At 37.4% G+C, this 27,448-nt stretch overlaps 1 protein-coding gene across 1 annotated transcript in view; it reads left to right on the plus strand.

Annotated features, from left to right (window-relative positions):
- Positions 1 to 27,448, plus strand: part of LOC123742542 (mastermind-like protein 3) — a 229,890-nt gene that overhangs the window by 189,117 nt on the left and 13,325 nt on the right. The window contains exon 7 of the mRNA XM_045717598.1: positions 3,658 to 3,742. Within this exon, the coding sequence (XP_045573554.1) occupies positions 3,658 to 3,742 (85 nt within the window). The remainder of the gene's footprint in view (positions 1 to 3,657; positions 3,743 to 27,448) is intronic.

Below are 27,448 nucleotides of genomic sequence, written 5' to 3' on the forward strand. Positions count from 1 at the left end.
GTTATATATACTGATTACTAGAATTAACCTTACAGACTATAGTTATATGTACTGATTACTAGAATTAACCTTACAGACTATAGTTATATATACTGGATTATTAACCTTACAGACTATAGTTATATATACTGGATTATTAACCTTACAGACTATAGTTATATATACTGGATTATTAACCTTACAGACTATAGTTATATATACTGGATTATTAACTTTACAGACTATAGTTATATATACTGATTACTAGAATTAACCTTACAGACTATAGTTATATATACTGGATTATTAACTTTACAGACTATAGTTATATATACTGGATTATTAACCTTACAGACTATAGTTATATATACTGGATTATTAACTTTACAGACTATAGTTATATATACTGATTACTAGAATTAACCTTACAGACTAGTTATATATACTAGATTATTAACCTTACAGACTATAGTTATATATACTGATTACTAGAATTAACCTTACAGACTATAGTTATATATACTGGATTATTAACTTTACAGACTATAGTTATATATACTGGATTATTAACCTTACATACTATAGTTATATATACTGATTATTAACCTTACAGACTATAGTTATATATACTGATTATTAACCTTACAGACTATAGTTATATATACTGGATTATTAATTTTACAGACTATAGTTATATATACTGATTATTAACCTTACAGACTATAGTTGTATATACTGGATAATTAACCTTACAGACTATAGTTATATATACTGATTACTAGAATTAACCTTACAGACTATAGTTATATATACTGGATTATTAACCTTACAGACTATAGTTATATATACTGGATTTAATTAACTTTACAGACTATAGTTATATATACTGGATTATTAACTTTACAGACTATAGTTATATATACTGGATTATTAACCTTACAGACTATAGTTATATATACTGATTACTAGAATTAACCTTACAGACTATAGTTATATGTACTGATTACTAGAATTAACCTTACAGACTATAGTTATATATACTGGATTATTAACCTTACAGACTATAGTTATATATACTGGATTATTAACCTTACAGACTATAGTTATATATACTGGATTATTAACCTTACAGACTATAGTTATATATACTGGATTATTAACTTTACAGACTATAGTTATATATACTGATTACTAGAATTAACCTTACAGACTATAGTTATATATACTGGATTATTAACCTTACAGACTATAGTTATATATACTGGATTATTAACCTTACAGACTATAGTTATATATACTGGATTATTAACCTTACAGACTATAGTTATATATACTGATTACTAGAATTAACCTTACAGACTATAGTTATATATACTGGATTATTAACCTTACAGACTATAGTTATATATACTGGATTATTAACCTTACAGACTATAGTTATATATACTGATTACTAGAATTAACCTTACAGACTATAGTTATATATACTGGATTATTAACTTTACAGACTATAGTTATATATACTGATTACTAGAATTAACCTTACAGACTATAGTTATATATACTGGATTATTAACCTTACAGACTATAGTTATATATACTGGATTAATTAACCTTACAGACTATAGTTATATATACTGGATTATTAACTTACAGACTATAGTTATATATACTGATTACTAGAATTAACCTTACAGACTGTTATAGGTTATATATACTGATTATTAACCTTACAGACTATAGTTATATATACTGGATTTAATTAACTTTACAGACTATAGTTATATATACTGGATTAATTAACCTTACAGACTATAGTTATATATACTGGATAATTAACCTTACAGACTATAGTTATATATACTGATTACTAGAATTAACCTTACAGACTATAGTTATATATACTGGATTATTAACCTTACAGACTATAGTTATATATACTGGATTATTAACTTTACAGACTATAGTTATATATACTGGATTATTAACCTTACAGACTATAGTTATATATACTGGATTATTAACCTTACAGACTATAGTTATATATACTGATTCTAGATTAACCTTACAGACTATAGTTATATATACTGGATTATTAACCTTACAGACTATAGTTATATATACTGGATTATTAACCTTACAGACTATAGTTATATATACTGGATTATTAACCTTACAGACTATAGTTATATATACTGGATTATTAACCTTACAGACTATAGTTATATATACTGATTAGATTAACCTTACAGACTATAGTTATATATACTGGATTAGATTAACTTTACAGACTATAGTTATATATACTGGATTATTAACCTTACAGACTATAGTTATATATACTGGATTATTAACTTTACAGACTATAGTTATATATACTGATTACTAGAATTAACCTTACAGACTATAGTTATATATACTGGATTATTAACCTTACAGACTATAGTTATATATACTGGATTATTAACCTTACAGACTATAGTTATATATACTGATTACTAGAATTAACCTTACAGACTATAGTTATATATACTGGATTATTAACTTTACAGACTATAGTTATATATACTGATTACTAGAATTAACCTTACAGACTATAGTTATATATACTGGATTATTAACTTTACAGACTATAGTTATATATACTGGATTATTAACCTTACAGACTATAGTTATATATACTGGATTATTAACCTTACAGACTATAGTTATATATACTGATTACTAGAATTAACCTTACAGACTATAGTTATATATACTGGATTATTAACCTTACAGACTATAGTTATATATACTGGATTATTAACCTTACAGACTATAGTTATATATACTGGATTATTAACCTTACAGACTATAGTTATATATACTGATTATTAACCTTACAGACTATAGTTATATATACTGATTACTAGAATTAACCTTACAGACTATAGTTATATATACTGGATTATTAACTTTACAGACTATAGTTATATATACTGGATTACTAGAATTAACTTTACAGACTATAGTTATATATACTGGATTATTAACCTTACTGACTATAGTTATATATACTGGATTATTAACTTTACTGACTATAGTTATATATACTGGATTATTAACTTTACAGACTATAGTTATATATAGTGATTACTAGAATTAACCTTACAGACTATAGTTATATATACTGATTACTAGAATTAACCTTACTGACTATAGTTATATATACTGGATTATTAACTTTACAGACTATAGTTATATATACTGGATTATTAACTTTACAGACTATAGTTATATATACTGGATTATTAACCTTACAGACACTGATTGAAGATTGAGAACAAACAGATCAACATTTCGTGAATATTTGTTGTGCACTAAATGAACATTGTATATTGACTGACATTATACACGCTCCAGACTATCTATTTATAACAGGTTGTTACAGTTAGTTTGACAACAAACAGAGATCAACATTTGATGTGAAAACTGTTCATGTGAAGGGTTAGGCATATTGTACTGATTGTATTGCTGTGTCATGGTTGTCCCAGGTGATTGTAGCCTGTGCTATTTGGCTGCAGGTTGATTGAATTGGCCTTTATTTTACCTTTCCAGTGGGACAGCGGGAAATGTCATGGAACAGGATGTGATGACATTGTACAGGAAGTGATGTGGTTGTCTGTTCTTCTTCTGTAGCTCCAGCAGCAGCAGCAGCAGCATCTCCCCAGACAGATGGTCCAGGGTCAGAGAAACCCCTATCCACAGGTCAACCAGTATCAAGGTAACATATTATATACTATATACACCCCACTACCTACAGGTCAACCAGTATTAAGATAACATATTATATACTATATACACCCCCCTACCTACAGGTCAACCAGTATCAAGATAACATATTATATACTATATACACCCCCTACCTACAGGTCAACCAGTACAAAGATAACATATTATATACTATATACACCCCCTACCTACAGGTCAACCAGTACCAAGATAACATATTATATACTATATACACCCCACTACCTACAGGTCAACCAGTATTAAGATAACATATTATATACTATATACACCCCCTACCTACAGGTCAACCAGTACCAATATAACATATTATATACTATATACACCCCCCTACCTACAGGTCAACCAGAATCAAGAATACATATTATATACTATATACACCCCCCTACCTACAGGTCAACCAGTATTAAGATAACATATTATATACTATATACACCCCCCTACCTACAGGTCAACCAGTACCAAGATAACATATTATATACTATATACACCCCCCTACCTACAGGTCAACCAGTACCAAGATAACATATTATATACTATATACACCCCCCTACCTACAGGTCAACCAGTATCAAGATAACATATTATATACTATATACACCCCCTACCCACAGGTCAACCAGTACCAAGATAACATATTATATACACCCCCTACCTACAGGTCAACCAGTACCAAGATAACATATTATATACTATATACACCCCCCTACCTACAGGTCAACCAGTATCAAGATAACATATTATATACTATATACACCCCCCTACCTACAGGTCAACCAGTACCAAGATAACATATTATATACACCCCCCTACCTACAGGTCAACCAGTATCAAGATAACATATTATATACTATATACACCCCCCCTACCTACAGGTCAACCAGTACCAAGATAACATATTATATACACCCCCCTACCTACAGGTCAACCAGTACCAAGATAACATATTATATACACCCCCCTACCCACAGGTCAACCAGTATCAAGATAACATATTATATACTATATACACCCCCCTACCTACAGGTCAACCAGTACCAAGATAACATATTATATATTATATACACCCCCTACATACAGGTCAACCAGTACCAAGATAACATATTATATACTATATACACCCCCCTACCTACAGGTCAACCAGTACCAAGATAACATATTATATACTATATACACCCCCCTACCTACAGGTCAACCAGTACCAAGATAACATATTATATACACCCCCCTACCTACAGGTCAACCAGTACCAAGATAACATATTATATACACCCCCCTACCCACAGGTCAACCAGTATCAAGATAACATATTATATACTATATACACCCCCCTACCTACAGGTCAACCAGTACCAAGATAACATATTATATATTATATAACCCCCCTACCTACAGGTCAACCAGTACCAAGATAACATATTATATACTATATACACCCCCCTACCTACAGGTCAACCAGTACCAAGATAACATATTATATACTATATACACCCCCCTACCTACAGGTCAACCAGTACCAAGATAACATATTATATACTATATACACCCCCCTACCTACAGGTCAACCAGTACCAAGATAACATATTATATACTATATACACCCCCCTACCTACAGGTCAACCAGTACCAAGATAACATATTATATACTATATACACCCCCTACCTACAGGTCAACCAGTATCAAGATAACATATTATATACTATATACACCCCCCCTACCTACAGGTCAACCAGTACCAAGATAACATATTATATACACCCCCCTACCTACAGGTCAACCAGTACCAAGATAACATATTATATACTATATACACCCCCCTACCTACAGGTCAACCAGTACCAAGATAACATATTATATACTACCCCCCTACCTACAGGTCAACCAGTATCAAGATAACATATTATATACTATATACACCCCCCTACCTACAGGTCAACCAGTACCAAGATAACATATTATATACTATATACACCCCCCTACCTACAGGTCAACCAGTACCAAGATAACATATTATATACTATATACACCCCCCTACCCACAGGTCAACCAGTACCAAGATAACATATTATATACTATATACACCCCCCTACCTACAGGTCAACCAGTATCAAGATAACATATTATATACAGCCCCTACCCACAGGTCAACCAGTACCAAGATAACATATTATATACTATATACACCCCCCTACCTACAGGTCAACCAGTACCAAGTTAACATATTATATACACCCCCCTACCTACAGGTCAACCAGTACCAAGATAACATATTATATACTATATACACCCCCCTACCTACAGGTCAACCAGTACCAAGTTAACATATTATATACACCCCCCTACCTACAGGTCAACCAGTACCAAGATAACATATTATATACTATATACACCCCCCTACCTACAGGTCAACCAGTACCAAGATAACATATTATATACTATATACACCCCCCCTACCTACAGGTCAACCAGTACCAAGATAACATATTATATACTATATACACCCCCCTACCTACAGGTCAACCAGTACCAAGATAACATATTATATACTATATACACCCCCCCTACCTACAGGTCAACCAGTATCAAGATAACATATTATATACTATATACACCCCCCTACCTACAGGTCAACCAGTACCAAGATAACATATTATATACTATATACACCCCCCTACCTACAGGTCAACCAGTATCAAGATAACATATTATATACTATATACACCCCCCTACCTACAGGTCAACCAGTACCAAGATAACATATTATATACTATATACACCCCCCTACCTACAGGTCAACCAGTACCAAGATAACATTTTATATACTATATTCACCCCCCTACCTACAGGTCAACCAGTATCAAGATAACATATTATATACTATATACACCCCCCTACCTACAGGTCAACCAGTACCAAGATAACATATTATATACTATATACACCCCCTACCTACAGGTCAACCAGTATCAAGATAACATATTATATACTATATACACCCCCCTACCTACAGGTCAACCAGTACCAAGATAACATATTATATACTATATACACCCCCTACCTACAGGTCAACCAGTACCAAGATAACATATTATATACTATATACACCCCCCTACCTACAGGTCAACCAGTACCAAGATAACATATTATATACACCCCCCTACCTACAGGTCAACCAGTATCAAGATAACATATTATATACACCCCCCTACCTACAGGTCAACCAGTACCAAGATAACATATTATATACTATAACACCCCCTACCTACAGGTCAACCAGTACCAAGATAACATATTATATACTATATACACCCCCCTACCTACAGGTCAACCAGTACCAAGATAACATATTATATACTATATACACCCCCTACCTACAGGTCAACCAGTACCAAGATAACATATTATATACTATATACAGCCCCCCTACCTACAGGTCAACCAGTACCAAGATAACATATTATATACTATATACACCCCCCTACCTACAGGTCAACCAGTATCAAGATAACATATTATATACACCCCCTACCTACAGGTCAACCAGTACCAAGATAACATATTATATACTATATACACCCCCCTACCTACAGGTCAACCAGTACCAAGATAACATATTATATACACCCCCCTACCTACAGGTCAACCAGAATCAAGAATACATATTATATACTATATACACCCCCCTACCTACAGGTCAACCAGTATCAAGATAACATATTATATACTATATAACCCCCCTACCTACAGGTCAACCAGTACCAAGATAACATATTATATACTATATACACCCCCCTACCTACAGGTCAACCAGTACCAAGATAACATATTATATACTATATACACCCCCCTACCCACAGGTCAACCAGTACCAAGATAACATATTATATACTATATACACCCCCCTACCTACAGGTCAACCAGTAACAAGATAACATATTATATACACCCCCTACCCTACAGGTCAACCAGTACCAAGATAACATATTATATACTATATACACCCCCCTACCTACAGGTCAACCAGTACCAAGATAACATATTATATATATATACACCCCCCTACCTACAGGTCAACCAGTACCAAGATAACATATTATATACTATATACACCCCCCTACCTACAGGTCAACCAGTACCAAGATAACATATTATATACTATATACACCCCCCTACCTACAGGTCAACCAGTACCAAGATAACATATTATATATTATATACACCCCCCTACCTACAGGTCAACCAGTACCAAGATAACATATTATATACTATATACACCCCCCTACCCACAGGTCAACCAGTACCAAGGTAACATATTATATACTATATACACCCCCCTACCTACAGGTCAACCAGTACCAAGATAACATATTATATACTATATACACCCCCCTACCTACAGGTCAACCAGTACCAAGATAACATATTATGTACTATATACACCCCCCTACCTACAGGTCAACCAGTACCAAGATAACATATTATATACTATATACACCCCCCTACCTACAGGTCAACCAGTACCAAGATAACATATTATATACTATATACACCCCCCTACCTACAGGTCAACCAGTACCAAGATAACATATTATATACTATATACACCCCCTACCTACAGGTCAACCAGTACCAAGATAACATATTATATACGATATACACCCCCTACCTACAGGTCAACCAGTACCAAGATAACATATTATATACTATATACACCCCCCTACCTACAGGTCAACCAGTACCAAGATAACATATTATATACACCCCCTACCTACAGGTCAACCAGTATCAAGATAAAATATTATATACACCCCCTACCTACAGGTCAACCAGTATCAAGATAACATATTATATACACCCCCTACCTACAGGTCAACCAGTACCAAGATAACATATTATATACTATATACACCCCCCTACCTACAGGTCAACCAGTACCAAGATAACATATTATATACTATATACACCCCCCCTACCTACAGGTCAACCAGTACCAAGATAACATATTATATACTATATACAGCCCCCTACCTACAGGTCAACCAGTACCAAGATAACATATTATATACTATATACACCCCCTACCTACAGGTCAACCAGTATCAAGATAACATATTATATACACCCCCCCTACCTACAGGTCAACCAGTACCAAGATAACATATTATATACTATATACACCCCCCTACCTACAGGTCAACCAGTACCAAGATAACATATTATATACACCCCCCTACCTACAGGTCAACCAGTACCAAGATAACATATTATATACTATATACACCCCCCCCTACCTACAGGTCAACCAGTACCAAGATAACATATTATATACACCCCCTACCTACAGGTCAACCAGTACCAAGATAACATATTATATACTATATACACCCCCCTACCTACAGGTCAACCAGTACCAAGATAACATATTATATACTATATACACCCCCCTACCTACAGGTCAACCAGTACCAAGATAACATATTATATACACCCCCCTACCTACAGGTCAACCAGTATCAAGATAACATATTATATACTATATACACCCCCCTACCTACAGGTCAACCAGTACCAAGATAACATATTATATACACCCCCCTACCTACAGGTCAACCAGTATCAAGATAACATATTATATACACCCCCTACCTACAGGTCAACCAGTATCAAGATAACAATATAATATATACACCCCCCTACCTACAGGTCAACCAGTACCAAGATAACATATTATATACTATATACACCCCCCTACCTACAGGTCAACCAGTACCAAGATAACATATTATATACTATATACACCCCCCTACCTACAGGTCAACCAGTACCAAGATAACATATTATATACTATATACACCCCCCTACCTACAGGTCAACCAGTACCAAGATAACATATTATATACTATATACACCCCCCTACCTACAGGTCAACCAGTACCAAGATAACATATTATATACTATATACACCCCCCTACCTACAGGTCAACCAGTACCAAGATAACATATTATATACTATATACACCCCCCTACCTACAGGTCAACCAGTACCAAGATAACATATTATATACTATATACACCCCCCTACCTACAGGTCAACCAGTACCAAGATAACATATTATATACTATATACACCCCCCTACCTACAGGTCAACCAGTACCAAGATAACATATTATATACAACCCCCCCTACCTACAGGTCAACCAGTACCAAGATAACATATTATATACACCCCCCTACCTACAGGTCAACCAGTATCAAGATAACATATTATATACTATATACCCCCCTACCTACAGGTCAACCAGTACCAAGATAACATATTATATACTATATACACCCCCCTACCTACAGGTCAACCAGTACCAAGATAACATATTATATACTATATACACCCCCCTACCTACAGGTCAACCAGTACCAAGATAACATATTATATACTATATACACCCCCCTACCTACAGGTCAACCAGTACCAAGATAACATATTATATACTATATACACCCCCCTACCTACAGGTCAACCAGTATCAAGATAACATATTATATACACCCCCCTACCTACAGGTCAACCAGTACCAAGATAACATATTATATACTATATACACCCCCCTACCTACAGGTCAACCAGTACCAAGATAACATATTATATACACCCCCTACCTACAGGTCAACCAGTACCAAGATAACATATTATATACTATATACACCCCCCTACCTACAGGTCAACCAGTACCAAGATAACATATTATATACTATATACCCCCCTACCTACAGGTCAACCAGTACCAAGATAACATATTATATACTATATACACCCCCCTACCTACAGGTCAACCAGTACCAAGATAACATATTATATACTATATACACCCCCCTACCTACAGGTCAACCAGTACCAAGATAACATATTATATACTATATACACCCCCCTACCTACAGGTCAACCAGTATCAAGATAACATATTATATACTATATACACCCCCCTACCTACAGGTCAACCAGTACCAAGATAACATATTATATACACCCCCTACCTACAGGTCAACCAGTACCAAGATAACATATTATATACAACCCCCCTACCTACAGGTCAACCAGTACCAAGATAACATATTATATACAACCCCCCTACCTACAGGTCAACCAGTACCAAGATAACATATTATATACTATATACACCCCCCTACCTACAGGTCAACCAGTACCAAGATAACATATTATATACTATATACACCCCCCTACCTACAGGTCAACCAGTACCAAGATAACATATTATATACTATATACACCCCCCTACCTACAGGTCAACCAGTACCAAGATAACATATTATATACTATATACACCCCCCTACCTACAGGTCAACCAGTACCAAGATAACATATTATATACTACCCCCCCTACCTACAGGTCAACCAGTACCAAGATAACATATTATATACTATATACACCCCCCTACCTACAGGTCAACCAGTACCAAGATAACATATTATATACACCCCCCTACCTACAGGTCAACCAGTATCAAGATAACATATTATATACTATATACACCCCCCCTACCTACAGGTCAACCAGTACCAAGATAACATATTATATACTATATACACCCCCCTACCTACAGGTCAACCAGTACCAAGATAACATATTATATACTATATACACCCCCCTACCTACAGGTCAACCAGTACCAAGATAACATATTATATACTATATACACCCCCCTACCTACAGGTCAACCAGTACCAAGATAACATATTATATACTATATACACCCCCCTACCTACAGGTCAACCAGTACCAAGATAACATATTATATACTATATACACCCCCTACCTACAGGTCAACCAGTACCAAGATAACATATTATATACAACCCCCCTACCTACAGGTCAACCAGTATCAAGATAACATATTATATACTATATACACCCCCCTACCTACAGGTCAACCAGTATCAAGATAACATATTATATACTATATACACCCCCCCTACCTACAGGTCAACCAGTACCAAGATAACATATTATATACAACCCCCCTACCTACAGGTCAACCAGTACCAAGATAACATATTATATACTATATACACCCCCCTACCTACAGGTCAACCAGTACCAAGATAACATATTATATACTATATACACCCCCCTACCTACAGGTCAACCAGTACCAAGATAACATATTATATACACCCCCCTACCCACAGGTCAACCAGTACCAAGATAACATATTATATACTATATACACCCCCTACCTACAGGTCAACCAGTACCAAGATAACATATTATATACTATATACACCCCCCTACCTACAGGTCAACCAGTACCAAGATAACATATTATATACTATATACACCCCCCTACCTACAGGTCAACCAGTACCAAGATAACATATTATATACTATATACACCCCCCTACCTACAGGTCAACCAGTACCAAGATAACATATTATATACTATATACACCCCCCTACCTACAGGTCAACCAGTACCAAGATAACATATTATATACTATATACACCCCCCTACCTACAGGTCAACCAGTACCAAGATAACATATTATATACTATATACACCCCCCTACCTACAGGTCAACCAGTACCAAGATAACATATTATATACTATATACACCCCCCTACCTACAGGTCAACCAGTACCAAGATAACATATTATATACATACCCCCCTACCTACAGGTCAACCAGTACCAAGATAACATATTATATACTATATACACCCCCCTACCTACAGGTCAACCAGTACCAAGATAACATATTATATACACCCCCCTACCTACAGGTCAACCAGTACCAAGATAACATATTATATACTATATACACCCCCCTACCTACAGGTCAACCAGTACCAAGATAACATATTATATATACACCCCCCTACCTACAGGTCAACCAGTATCAAGATAACATATTATATACTATATACACCCCCCTACCTACAGGTCAACCAGTACCAAGATAACATATTATATACTATATACACCCCCCTACCTACAGGTCAACCAGTACCAAGATAACATATTATATACTATATACACCCCCCTACCTACAGGTCAACCAGTACCAAGATAACATATTATATACTATATACACCCCCTACCTACAGGTCAACCAGTACCAAGATAACATATTATATACTATATACACCCCCCTACCTACAGGTCAACCAGTACCAAGATAACATATTATATACTATATACACCCCCCTACCCACAGGTCAACCAGTACCAAGATAACATATTATATACTATATACACCCCCTACCTACAGGTCAACCAGTACCAAGATAACATATTATATACAAACCCCCCTACCTACAGGTCAACCAGTACCAAGATAACATATTATATACTATATACACCCCCCTACCTACAGGTCAACCAGTACCAAGATAACATATTATATACTATATACACCCCCCTACCTACAGGTCAACCAGTACCAAGATAACATATTATATACTATATACACCCCCCTACCTACAGGTCAACCAGTACCAAGATAACATATTATATACTATATACACCCCCCTACCTACAGGTCAACCAGTATCAAGATAACATATTATATACTATATACACCCCCCTACCTACAGGTCAACCAGTACCAAGATAACATATTATATACTATATACACCCCCTACCTACAGGTCAACCAGTACCAAGATAACATATTATATACTATATACACCCCCCTACCTACAGGTCAACCAGTATCAAGATAACATATTATATACTATATACACCCCCCCTACCTACAGGTCAACCAGTACCAAGATAACATATTATATACTATATACACCCCCCTACCTACAGGTCAACCAGTACCAAGATAACATATTATATACTATATACACCCCCTACCTACAGGTCAACCAGTACCAAGATAACATATTATATACTATATACACCCCCTACCTACAGGTCAACCAGTATCAAGATAACATATTATATACTATATACACCCCCTACCTACAGGTCAACCAGTACCAAGATAACATATTATATACTATATACACCCCCCTACCTACAGGTCAACCAGTACCAAGATAACATATTATATACTATATACACCCCCCTACCTACAGGTCAACCAGTACCAAGATAACATATTATATACTATATACACCCCCCCTACCTACAGGTCAACCAGTACCAAGATAACATATTATATACACCCCCTACCTACAGGTCAACCAGTATCAAGATAACATATTATATACACCCCCCTACCTACAGGTCAACCAGTATCAAGATAACATATTATATACTATAACCCCCTACCTACAGGTCAACCAGTACCAAGATAACATATTATATACTATATACACCCCCCTACCTACAGGTCAACCAGTACCAAGATAACATATTATATACTATATACACCCCCCTACCTACAGGTCAACCAGTACCAAGATAACATATTATATACTATATACACCCCCCTACCTACAGGTCAACCAGTACCAAGATAACATATTATATACTATATACACCCCCTACCTACAGGTCAACCAGTACCAAGATAACATATTATATACACCCCCCTACCTACAGGTCAACCAGTACCAAGATAACATATTATATACTATATACACCCCCCTACCTACAGGTCAACCAGTACCAAGATAACATATTATATACTATATACACCCCCCTACCTACAGGTCAACCAGTACCAAGATAACATATTATATACTATATACACCCCCCTACCTACAGGTCAACCAGTATCAAGATAACATATTATATACAATACACCCCCTACCTACAGGTCAACCAGTACCAAGATAACATATTATATACTATATACACCCCCCCTACCTACAGGTCAACCAGTACCAAGATAACATATTATATACACCCCCCTACCTACAGGTCAACCAGTACCAAGATAACATATTATATACTATATACACCCCCCTACCTACAGGTCAACCAGTACCAAGATAACATATTATATACTATATACACCCCCCTACCTACAGGTCAACCAGTACCAAGATAACATATTATATACTATATACACCCCCCTACCTACAGGTCAACCAGTACCAAGATAACATATTATATACTATATACACCCCCCTACCTACAGGTCAACCAGTACCAAGATAACATATTATATACTATATACACCCCCCTACCTACAGGTCAACCAGTACCAAGATAACATATTATATACTATATACACCCCCCTACCTACAGGTCAACCAGTACCAAGATAACATATTATATACTATATACCCCCCTACCTACAGGTCAACCAGTACCAAGATAACATATTATATACTATATACACCCCCCTACCTACAGGTCAACCAGTACCAAGATAACATATTAACTATATACACCCCCCTACCTACAGGTCAACCAGTACCAAGATAACATATTATATACTATATACACCCCCCCTACCTACAGGTCAACCAGTACCAAGATAACATATTATATACTATATACACCCCCCTACCTACAGGTCAACCAGTACCAAGATAACATATTATATACTATATACACCCCCCTACCTACAGGTCAACCAGTACCAAGATAACATATTATATACTATATACACCCCCCTACCTACAGGTCAACCAGTACCAAGATAACATATTATATACTATATACACCCCCCCTACCTACAGGTCAACCAGTACCAAGATAACATATTATATACTATATACACCCCCCTACCTACAGGTCAACCAGTACCAAGATAACATATTATATACTATATACACCCCCCTACCTACAGGTCAACCAGTACCAAGATAACATATTATATACTATATACACCCCCTACCTACAGGTCAACCAGTACCAAGATAACATATATATACTATATACACCCCCCTACCTACAGGTCAACCAGTACCAAGATAACATATTATATACTATATACACCCCCCTACCTACAGGTCAACCAGTACCAAGATAACATATTATATACTAAACCCCCCTACCTACAGGTCAACCAGTACCAAGATAACATATTATATACTATATACACCCCCCTACCTACAGGTCAACCAGTACCAAGATAACATATTATATACTATATACACCCCCCTACCTACAGGTCAACCAGTACCAAGATAACATATTATATACTATATACACCCCCCTACCTACAGGTCAACCAGTACCAAGATAACATATTATATACTATATACACCCCCCTACCTACAGGTCAACCAGTACCAAGATAACATATTATATACTATATACACCCCCCTACCTACAGGTCAACCAGTACCAAGATAACATATTATATACTATATACACCCCCCTACCTACAGGTCAACCAGTACCAAGATAACATATTATATACTATATACACCCCCCTACCTACAGGTCAACCAGTACCAAGATAACATATTATATACTATATACACCCCCCTACCTACAGGTCAACCAGTACCAAGATAACATATTATATACTATATACACCCCCCTACCTACAGGTCAACCAGTACCAAGATAACATATTATATACACCCCCTACCTACAGGTCAACCAGTACCAAGATAACATATTATATACTATATACACCCCCCTACCTACAGGTCAACCAGTACCAAGATAACATATTATATACTATATACACCCCCCTACCTACAGGTCAACCAGTACCAAGATAACAATATTATATACACCCCCCTACCTACAGGTCAACCAGTACCAAGATAACATATTATATACTATATACACCCCCCTACCTACAGGTCAACCAGTACCAAGATAACATATTATATACTATATACACCCCCCTACCTACAGGTCAACCAGTACCAAGATAACATATTATATACTATATACACCCCCCTACCTACAGGTCAACCAGTACCAAGATAACATATTATATACTATATACACCCCCCTACCTACAGGTCAACCAGTACCAAGATAACATATTATATACTATATACACCCCCCTACCTACAGGTCAACCAGTACCAAGATAACATATTATATACTATATACACCCCCTACCTACAGGTCAACCAGTACCAAGATAACATATTATATACTATATACACCCCCCTACCTACAGGTCAACCAGTACCAAGATAACATATTATATACTATATACACCCCCCTACCTACAGGTCAACCAGTACCAAGATAACATATTATATACTATATACACCCCCCTACCTACAGGTCAACCAGTACCAAGATAACATATTATATACTATATACACCCCCCTACCTACAGGTCAACCAGTACCAAGATAACATATTATATACTATATACACCCCCCTACCTACAGGTCAACCAGTACCAAGATAACATATTATATACTATATACACCCCCCTACCTACAGGTCAACCAGTACCAAGATAACATATTATATACTATATACACCCCCCTACCTACAGGTCAACCAGTACCAAGATAACATATTATATACTATATACACCCCCCCTACCTACAGGTCAACCAGTACCAAGATAACATATTATATACTATATACACCCCCCTACCTACAGGTCAACCAGTACCAAGATAACATATTATATACTATATACACCCCCCTACCTACAGGTCAACCAGTACCAAGATAACATATTATATACTATATACACCCCCCTACCTACAGGTCAACCAGTACCAAGATAACATATATATATATACACCCCCTACCTACAGGTCAACCAGTACCAAGATAACATATTATATACACCCCCCTACCTACAGGTCAACCAGTACCAAGATAACATATTATATACTATATACACCCCCTACCTACAGGTCAACCAGTACCAAGATAACATATTATATACTATATACACCCCCCTACCTACAGGTCAACCAGTACCAAGATAACATATTATATACTATATACACCCCCCTACCTACAGGTCAACCAGTACCAAGATAACATATTATATACTATATACACCCCCCCTACCTACAGGTCAACCAGTACCAAGATAACATATTATATACTATATACACCCCCCTACCTACAGGTCAACCAGTACCAAGATAACATATTATATACTATATACACCCCCTACCTACAGGTCAACCAGTACCAAGATAACATATTATATACTATATACACCCCCCCTACCTACAGGTCAACCAGTACCAAGATAACATATTATATCTATATACACCCCCCCTACCTACAGGTCAACCAGTACCAAGATAACATATTATATACTATATACACCCCCCTACCTACAGGTCAACCAGTACCAAGATAACATATTATATACTATATACACCCCCTACCTACAGGTCAACCAGTACCAAGATAACATATTATATACTATATACACCCCCTACCTACAGGTCAACCAGTACCAAGATAACATATTATATACTATATAACCCCCTACCTACAGGTCAACCAGTACCAAGATAACATATTATATACACCCCCTACCTACAGGTCAACCAGTATCAAGATAACATATTATATACACCCCCCTACCTACAGGTCAACCAGTACCAAGATAACATATTATATACTACCCCCCTACCTACAGGTCAACCAGTACCAAGATAACATATTATATACTATATACACCCCCCTACCTACAGGTCAACCAGTACCAAGATAACATATTATATACTATATACACCCCCCCTACCTACAGGTCAACCAGTACCAAGATAACATATTATATACTATATACACCCCCCTACCTACAGGTCAACCAGTACCAAGATAACATATTATATACTATATACACCCCCCTACCTACAGGTCAACCAGTATCAAGATAACATATTATATACATATACACCCCCTACCTACAGGTCAACCAGTACCAAGATAACATATTATATACTATATACACCCCCCTACCTACAGGTCAACCAGTACCAAGATAACATATTATATACTATACACCCCCTACCTACAGGTCAACCAGTACCAAGATAACATATTATATACTATATACACCCCCCTACCTACAGGTCAACCAGTACCAAGATAACATATTATATACACCCCCTACCTACAGGTCAACCAGTACCAAGATAACATATTATATACTATATACACCCCCCTACCTACAGGTCAACCAGTACCAAGATAACATATTATATACTATATACACCCCCTACCTACAGGTCAACCAGTACCAAGATAACATATTATATACTATATACACCCCCCTACCTACAGGTCAACCAGTACCAAGATAACATATTATATACTATATACACCCCCCTACCTACAGGTCAACCAGTACCAAGATAACATATTATATACTATATACACCCCCCTACCTACAGGTCAACCAGTACCAAGATAACATATTATATACTATATACACCCCCCTACCTACAGGTCAACCAGTATCAAGATAACATATTATATACTACCCCCCTACCTACAGGTCAACCAGTACCAAGATAACATATTATATACTATATACACCCCCTACCTACAGGTCAACCAGTACCAAGATAACATATTATATATATACACCCCCTACCTACAGGTCAACCAGTACCAAGATAACATATTATATACTATATACACCCCCCTACCTACAGGTCAACCAGTACCAAGATAACATATTATATACTATATACACCCCCCTACCTACAGGTCAACCAGTACCAAGATAACATATTATATACTATATACACCCCCCTACCTACAGGTCAACCAGTACCAAGATAACATATTATATACTATATACACCCCCCCTACCTACAGGTCAACCAGTACCAAGATAACATATTATATACTATATACACCCCCTACCTACAGGTCAACCAGTATCAAGATAACATATTATATACTATATACACCCCCCTACCTACAGGTCAACCAGTACCAAGATAACATATTATATACTATATACACCCCCCTACCTACAGGTCAACCAGTACCAAGATAACATATTTATATACACCCCCTACCTACAGGTCAACCAGTACCAAGATAACATATTATATACTATATACACCCCCCTACCTACAGGTCAACCAGTATCAAGATAACATATTATATACTATATACACCCCCCTACCTACAGGTCAACCAGTACCAAGATAACATATTATTATATACACCCCCCTACCTACAGGTCAACCAGTACCAAGATAACATATTATATACTATATACACCCCCCTACCTACAGGTCAACCAGTACCAAGATAACATATTATATACTATATACACCCCCCTACCTACAGGTCAACCAGTACCAAGATAACATATTATATACTATATACACCCCCTACCTACAGGTCAACCAGTACCAAGATAACATATTATATACTATATACACCCCCCTACCTACAGGTCAACCAGTACCAAGATAACATATTATATACTATATACACCCCCTACCTACAGGTCAACCAGTACCAAGATAACATATTATATACTATATACACCCCCCTACCTACAGGTCAACCAGTATCAAGATAACATATTATATACTATATACACCCCCCTACCTGCAGGTCAACCAGTACCAAGATAACATATTATATACTATATACACCCCCCTACCTACAGGTCAACCAGTACCAAGATAACATATTATATACTATATACACCCCCCTACCTACAGGTCAACCAGTACCAAGATAACATATTATATACTATATACACCCCCCCTACCTACAGGTCAACCAGTACCAAGATAACATATTATATATATATACACCCCCCTACCTACAGGTCAACCAGTACCAAGATAACATATTATATACTATATACACCCCCCTACCTACAGGTCAACCAGTACCAAGATAACATATTATATACTATATACACCCCCCTACCTACAGGTCAACCAGTACCAAGATAACATATTATATACTATATACACCCCCCCTACCTACAGGTCAACCAGTACCAAGATAACATATTATATACTATATACACCCCCCTACCTACAGGTCAACCAGTACCAAGATAACATATTATATACTATATACACCCCCCTACCTACAGGTCAACCAGTACCAAGATAACATATTATATACTATATACACCCCCTACCTACAGGTCAACCAGTACCAAGATAACATATTATATACTATATACACCCCCCCTACCTACAGGTCAACCAGTACCAAGATAACATATTATATACTATATACACCCCCCTACCTACAGGTCAACCAGTACCAAGATAACATATTATATACTATATACACCCCCCTACCTACAGGTCAACCAGTACCAAGATAACATATTATATACTATATACACCCCCCTACCTACAGGTCAACCAGTACCAAGATAACATATTATATACTATATACACCCCCTACCTACAGGTCAACCAGTACCAAGATAACATATTATATACTATATACACCCCCCTACCTACAGGTCAACCAGTACCAAGATAACATATTATATACTATATACACCCCCCTACCTACAGGTCAACCAGTACCAAGATAACATATTATATACTATATACACCCCCCTACCTACAGGTCAACCAGTACCAAGATAACATATTATATACTATATACACCCCCCTACCTACAGGTCAACCAGTACCAAGATAACATATTATATACTATATACACCCCCCTACCTACAGGTCAACCAGTACCAAGATAACATATTATATACTATATACACCCCCCTACCTACAGGTCAACCAGTACCAAGATAACATATTATATACTATATACACCCCCCCTACCTACAGGTCAACCAGTACCAAGATAACATATTATATACTATATACACCCCCCTACCTACAGGTCAACCAGTACCAAGATAACATATTATATACTAATACACCCCTACCTACAGGTCAACCAGTACCAAGATAACATATTATATACTATATACACCCCCTACCTACAGGTCAACCAGTACCAAGATAACATATTATATACACCCCCCTACCTACAGGTCAACCAGTACCAAGATAACATATTATATACTATATACACCCCCCTACCTACAGGTCAACCAGTACCAAGATAACATATTATATACTATATAACCCCCCTACCTACAGGTCAACCAGTACCAAGATAACATATTATATACTATATACACCCCCCTACCTACAGGTCAACCAGTACCAAGATAACATATTATATACTATATAACCCCCTACCTACAGGTCAACCAGTACCAAGATAACATATTATATACTATATACACCCCCCTACCTACAGGTCAACCAGTACCAAGATAACATATTATATACTATATACACCCCCTACCTACAGGTCAACCAGTACCAAGATAACATATTATATACTATATACACCCCCCTACCTACAGGTCAACCAGTATCAAGATAACATATTATATACTATATACACCCCCCTACCTACAGGTCAACCAGTACCAAGATAACATATTATATACACCCCCTACCTACAGGTCAACCAGTACCAAGATAACATATTATATACTATATACACCCCCCTACCTACAGGTCAACCAGTACCAAGATAACATATTATATACTATATACACCCCCCTACCTACAGGTCAACCAGTACCAAGATAACATATTATATACTATATACACCCCCCTACCTACAGGTCAACCAGTATCAAGATAACAATATATACTATATACACCCCCCTACCTACAGGTCAACCAGTACCAAGATAACATATTATATACTATATACACCCCCCTACCTACAGGTCAACCAGTACCAAGATAACATATTATATACTATATACACCCCCCCTACCTACAGGTCAACCAGTACCAAGATAACATATTATATACTATATACACCCCCCTACCTACAGGTCAACCAGTATCAAGATAACATATTATATACTATATTCACCCCCTACCTACAGGTCAACCAGTACCAAGATAACATATTATATACTATATACACCCCCCTACCTACAGGTCAACCAGTACCAAGATAACATATTATATACTATATACACCCCCTACCTACAGGTCAACCAGTACCAAGATAACATATTATATACTAACCCCCCTACCTACAGGTCAACCAGTACCAAGATAACATATTATATACTATATACACCCCCCCTACCTACAGGTCAACCAGTACCAAGATAACATAATTATATACACCCCCCTACCTACAGGTCAACCAGTACCAAGATAACATATTATATACTATATACACCCCCCTACCTACAGGTCAACCAGTACCAAGATAACATATTATATACTATATACACCCCCCTACCTACAGGTCAACCAGTATCAAGATAACATATTATATACTATATACACCCCCCTACCTACAGGTCAACCAGTACCAAGATAACATATTATATACTATATACACCCCCTACCTACAGGTCAACCAGTACCAAGATAACATATTATATACTATATACACCCCCCTACCTACAGGTCAACCAGTACCAAGATAACATATTATATACAACCCCCTACCTACAGGTCAACCAGTACCAAGATAACATATTATATACTATATACACCCCCCTACCTACAGGTCAACCAGTACCAAGATAACATATTATATACTAACCCCCCTACCTACAGGTCAACCAGTATCAAGATAACATATTATATACTATATACACCCCCCTACCTACAGGTCAACCAGTACCAAGATAACATATTATATACTATATACACCCCCCTACCTACAGGTCAACCAGTACCAAGATAACATATTATATACTATATACACCCCCCTACCTACAGGTCAACCAGTACCAAGATAACATATTATATACTATATACACCCCCCTACCTACAGGTCAACCAGTACCAAGATAACATATTATATACTATATACACCCCCTACCTACAGGTCAACCAGTACCAAGATAACATATTATATACACCCCCCTACCTACAGGTCAACCAGTACCAAGATAACATATTATATACTATATACACCCCCCTACCTACAGGTCAACCAGTACCAAGATAACATATTATATACTATATACACCCCCCTACCTACAGGTCAACCAGTACCAAGATAACATATTATATACTATATACACCCCCCTACCTACAGGTCAACCAGTACCAAGATAACATATTATACACTATATACACCCCCCCTACCTACAGGTCAACCAGTACCAAGATAACATATTATATACTATATACACCCCCCTACCTACAGGTCAACCAGTACCAAGATAACATATTATATACTATATACACCCCCCTACCTACAGGTCAACCAGTACCAAGATAACATATTATATACTATATACACCCCCCTACCTACAGGTCAACCAGTACCAAGATAACATATTATATACATATACACCCCCTACCTACAGGTCAACCAGTACCAAGATAACATATTATATACTATATACACCCCCCTACCTACAGGTCAACCAGTACCAAGATAACATATTATATACTATATACACCCCCCTACCTACAGGTCAACCAGTACCAAGATAACATATTATATACTATATACACCCCCCTACCTACAGGTCAACCAGTACCAAGATAACATATTATATACTATATACACCCCCCTACCTACAGGTCAACCAGTACCAAGATAACATATTATATACTATATACACCCCCTACCTACAGGTCAACCAGTACCAAGATAACATATTATATACTATATACACCCCCCTACCTACAGGTCAACCAGTACCAAGATAACATATTATATACTATATACACCCCCCTACCTACAGGTCAACCAGTACCAAGGTAACATACTATATACTATATACCCCCCTACCTACAGGTCAACCAGTACAAAGATAACATATTATATACTATATACACCCCCTACGTACAGGTCAACCAGTACCAAGATAACATATTATATACTATATACACCCCCCTACCTACAGGTCAACCAGTACCAAGATAACATATTATATACTATATACACCCCCCTACGTACAGGTCAACCAGTACCAAGATAACATATTATATACTATATACACCCCCCTACCTACAGGTCAACCAGTACCAAGATAACATATTATATATTATATACACCCCCCTACCTACAGGTCAACCAGTACCAAGATAACATATTATATACTATATACACCCCCCTACCTACAGGTCAACCAGTATCAAGATAACATATTATATACTATATACCCCCCCCTACCTACAGGTCAACCAGTACCAAGATAACATATTATATATTATATACACCCCACTACCTACAGGTCAACCAGTACAAAGATAACATATTATATACTATATACACCCCCTACCTACAGGTCAACCAGTACCAAGATAACATATTATATACTATATACACACCCCCTACCTACAGGTCAACCAGTATCAAGATAACATATTATATACTATATACACCCCCTACCTACAGGTCAACCAGTACCAAGATAACATATTATATACTATATACACCCCCTACCCACAGGTCAACCAGTACCAAGATAACATATTATATACTATATACACCCCCCTACCTACAGGTCAACCAGTACCAAGATAACATATTATATACACCCCCCTACCTACAGGTCAACCAGTACCAAGATAACATATTATATACACCCCCCTACCTACAGGTCAACCAGTACCAAGATAGCATATTATATACTATATACACCCCCCTACCTACAGGTCAACCAGTACCAAGATAACATATTATATACTATATACACCCCCCTACCTACAGGTCAACCAGTACCAAGATAACATATTATATACTATATACACCCCCCTACCTACAGGTCAACCAGTACCAAGATAACATATTATATACTATTTACACCCCCCTACCTACAGGTCAACCAGTACAAAGATAACATATTATATACTATATACACCCCCCTACCTACAGGTCAACCAGTACCAAGATAACATATTATATACTATATACACCCCCCTACCTACAGGTCAACCAGTACCAAGATAACATATTAATATCCTGACCAAGATCCACCACCTCCCTTTTTTCACTAACATACAACCATCCTGACCAAGAAGCTTATATACTGTGCAGACACACACACACATACACATACACCCACAGCTCAACCAGTACAAGGGTGCAACACTCTCACACACACACACACACACACACACACACACACACACACACACCTAAACCCTGACATACCCACATACACACACACACCTAAACCCTGACATACCCACATACACACGTGCTCATAAACCTTATCACACACACTGTTGAAGATGATATCATCTCTGACCAATCGGATTCTCCTCTGCGTATTCGCTCTCTCCCCCCCTCGCTCTCTCTCTTTCTCGCTCTCTCTCTCTCTCTCTTTCTCTCTTTCTCTCTCTCTCTCTCCTCTCCCCCCTGTCGTAGGCGTTCCACATCGTTCCGCTTCTCCTCTTTGGTAATTTCCTCCGGAAAAAATATTCTGTCTCTGCCTGTTACCTTGGCAACCGGTCCCGGATCCCCCAGAGTTCCGGCGACGCTGTCAGAGAGAGAGACAGATCTGCTCCTCCGAGAGAGAGAAAGGGAGAGAGAGACAGATCTGCTCCTCACTGAGAGAGAGAGAGAGAGAGAGAGAGAGAGAGAGAGAGAGGGAGAGAGAGACAGATCTGCTGCTCACTAGGGGAGAGAGAGAGAGAGAGAGAGAGAGAGAGAGAGAGAGAGAGAGATCTGCTCCTCACTGAGAGAGAGAGAGAGAGAGGGAGAGAGAGACAGATCTGCTCCTCACTGAGAGAGAGAGGGAGAGAGAGACAGATCTGCCTCTCACTGAGAGAGAGAGAGAGAGAGAGACAGATCTGCTCCTCACAGAGAGAGAGGAGAGAGAGACAGATCTGCTTCTCACTGAGAGAGAGAGGGAGAGAGAGACAGATCTGCTCCTCAGAGAGAGAGAGAGGGAGAGAGAAAGGGAGAGAAACAGATCTGCTCCTCACTGAGAGAGAGAGAGAGAGAGAGAGAGAGAACGAGAGAGAGAGACAGATCTGCTCCTCACTGAGAGAGAGAGAGAGAGGAGAGAGAGAGAGACAGATCTGCTCCTCACTGGAGAGAGAGAGAGAGAGAGAGAGAGAGACAGATCTGCTCCTCACTGAGAGAGAGAGAGAGAGAGAGAGAGAGAGATCTGCTCCTCACTGAGAGGGAGAGAGAGAGAGAGAGATCTGCTCCTCACTGAGAGAGAGAGAGAGACAGATCTGCTCCTCACTGAGAGAGAGAGAGAGAGAGAGATCTGCTCCTCACTGAGAGGGAGAGAGAGAGAGATCTGCTCCTCACTGAGAGAGAGAGAGATCTGCTCCTCACAGAGAGAGAGAGAGAGATCTGCTCCTCACAGAGAGAGAGAGAGAGATCTGCTCCTCACTGAGAGAGAGAGAGAGAGAGAGAGAGGGAGAGAGAGAGGGAGAGAGGAATTAAGGAAGGAAGAAAAAGAGTCAGGGACAGAGAGAGACAGATCTGCTCCTCCCTGAGAGGGAGGAAGGAAGGGAGACAGAGAGAGACAAAGAGAGAGTGTGACAGAGAGAAACAGAGACAGGGGGAGTTAGAAGCGAGAGAGGTTGATGAAGACATAGAGGCATTTGCAGCTATTAAATATAGTCTGTCTAACAGAAGGAGGAAATAGTTAACCAGAGAGAAGCAGAAGAGAGGGGAGACAGAGAGAGAGGAGTCAGTATGCAGGTTTAAATTATTGCGACGTGTAATGGAAACGGCAGATATAGGGCACATTTTGTAAAGATCAACAACATTTTTATTTGTTCGACAGGGGTGGAGTTTTCTTTTGTCCAACTTTCTTT

The sequence above is a fragment of the Salmo salar genome, chromosome ssa04, assembly GCF_905237065.1.
Source record: "Salmo salar chromosome ssa04, Ssal_v3.1, whole genome shotgun sequence".
NCBI lineage: Eukaryota > Metazoa > Chordata > Actinopteri > Salmoniformes > Salmonidae > Salmo > Salmo salar.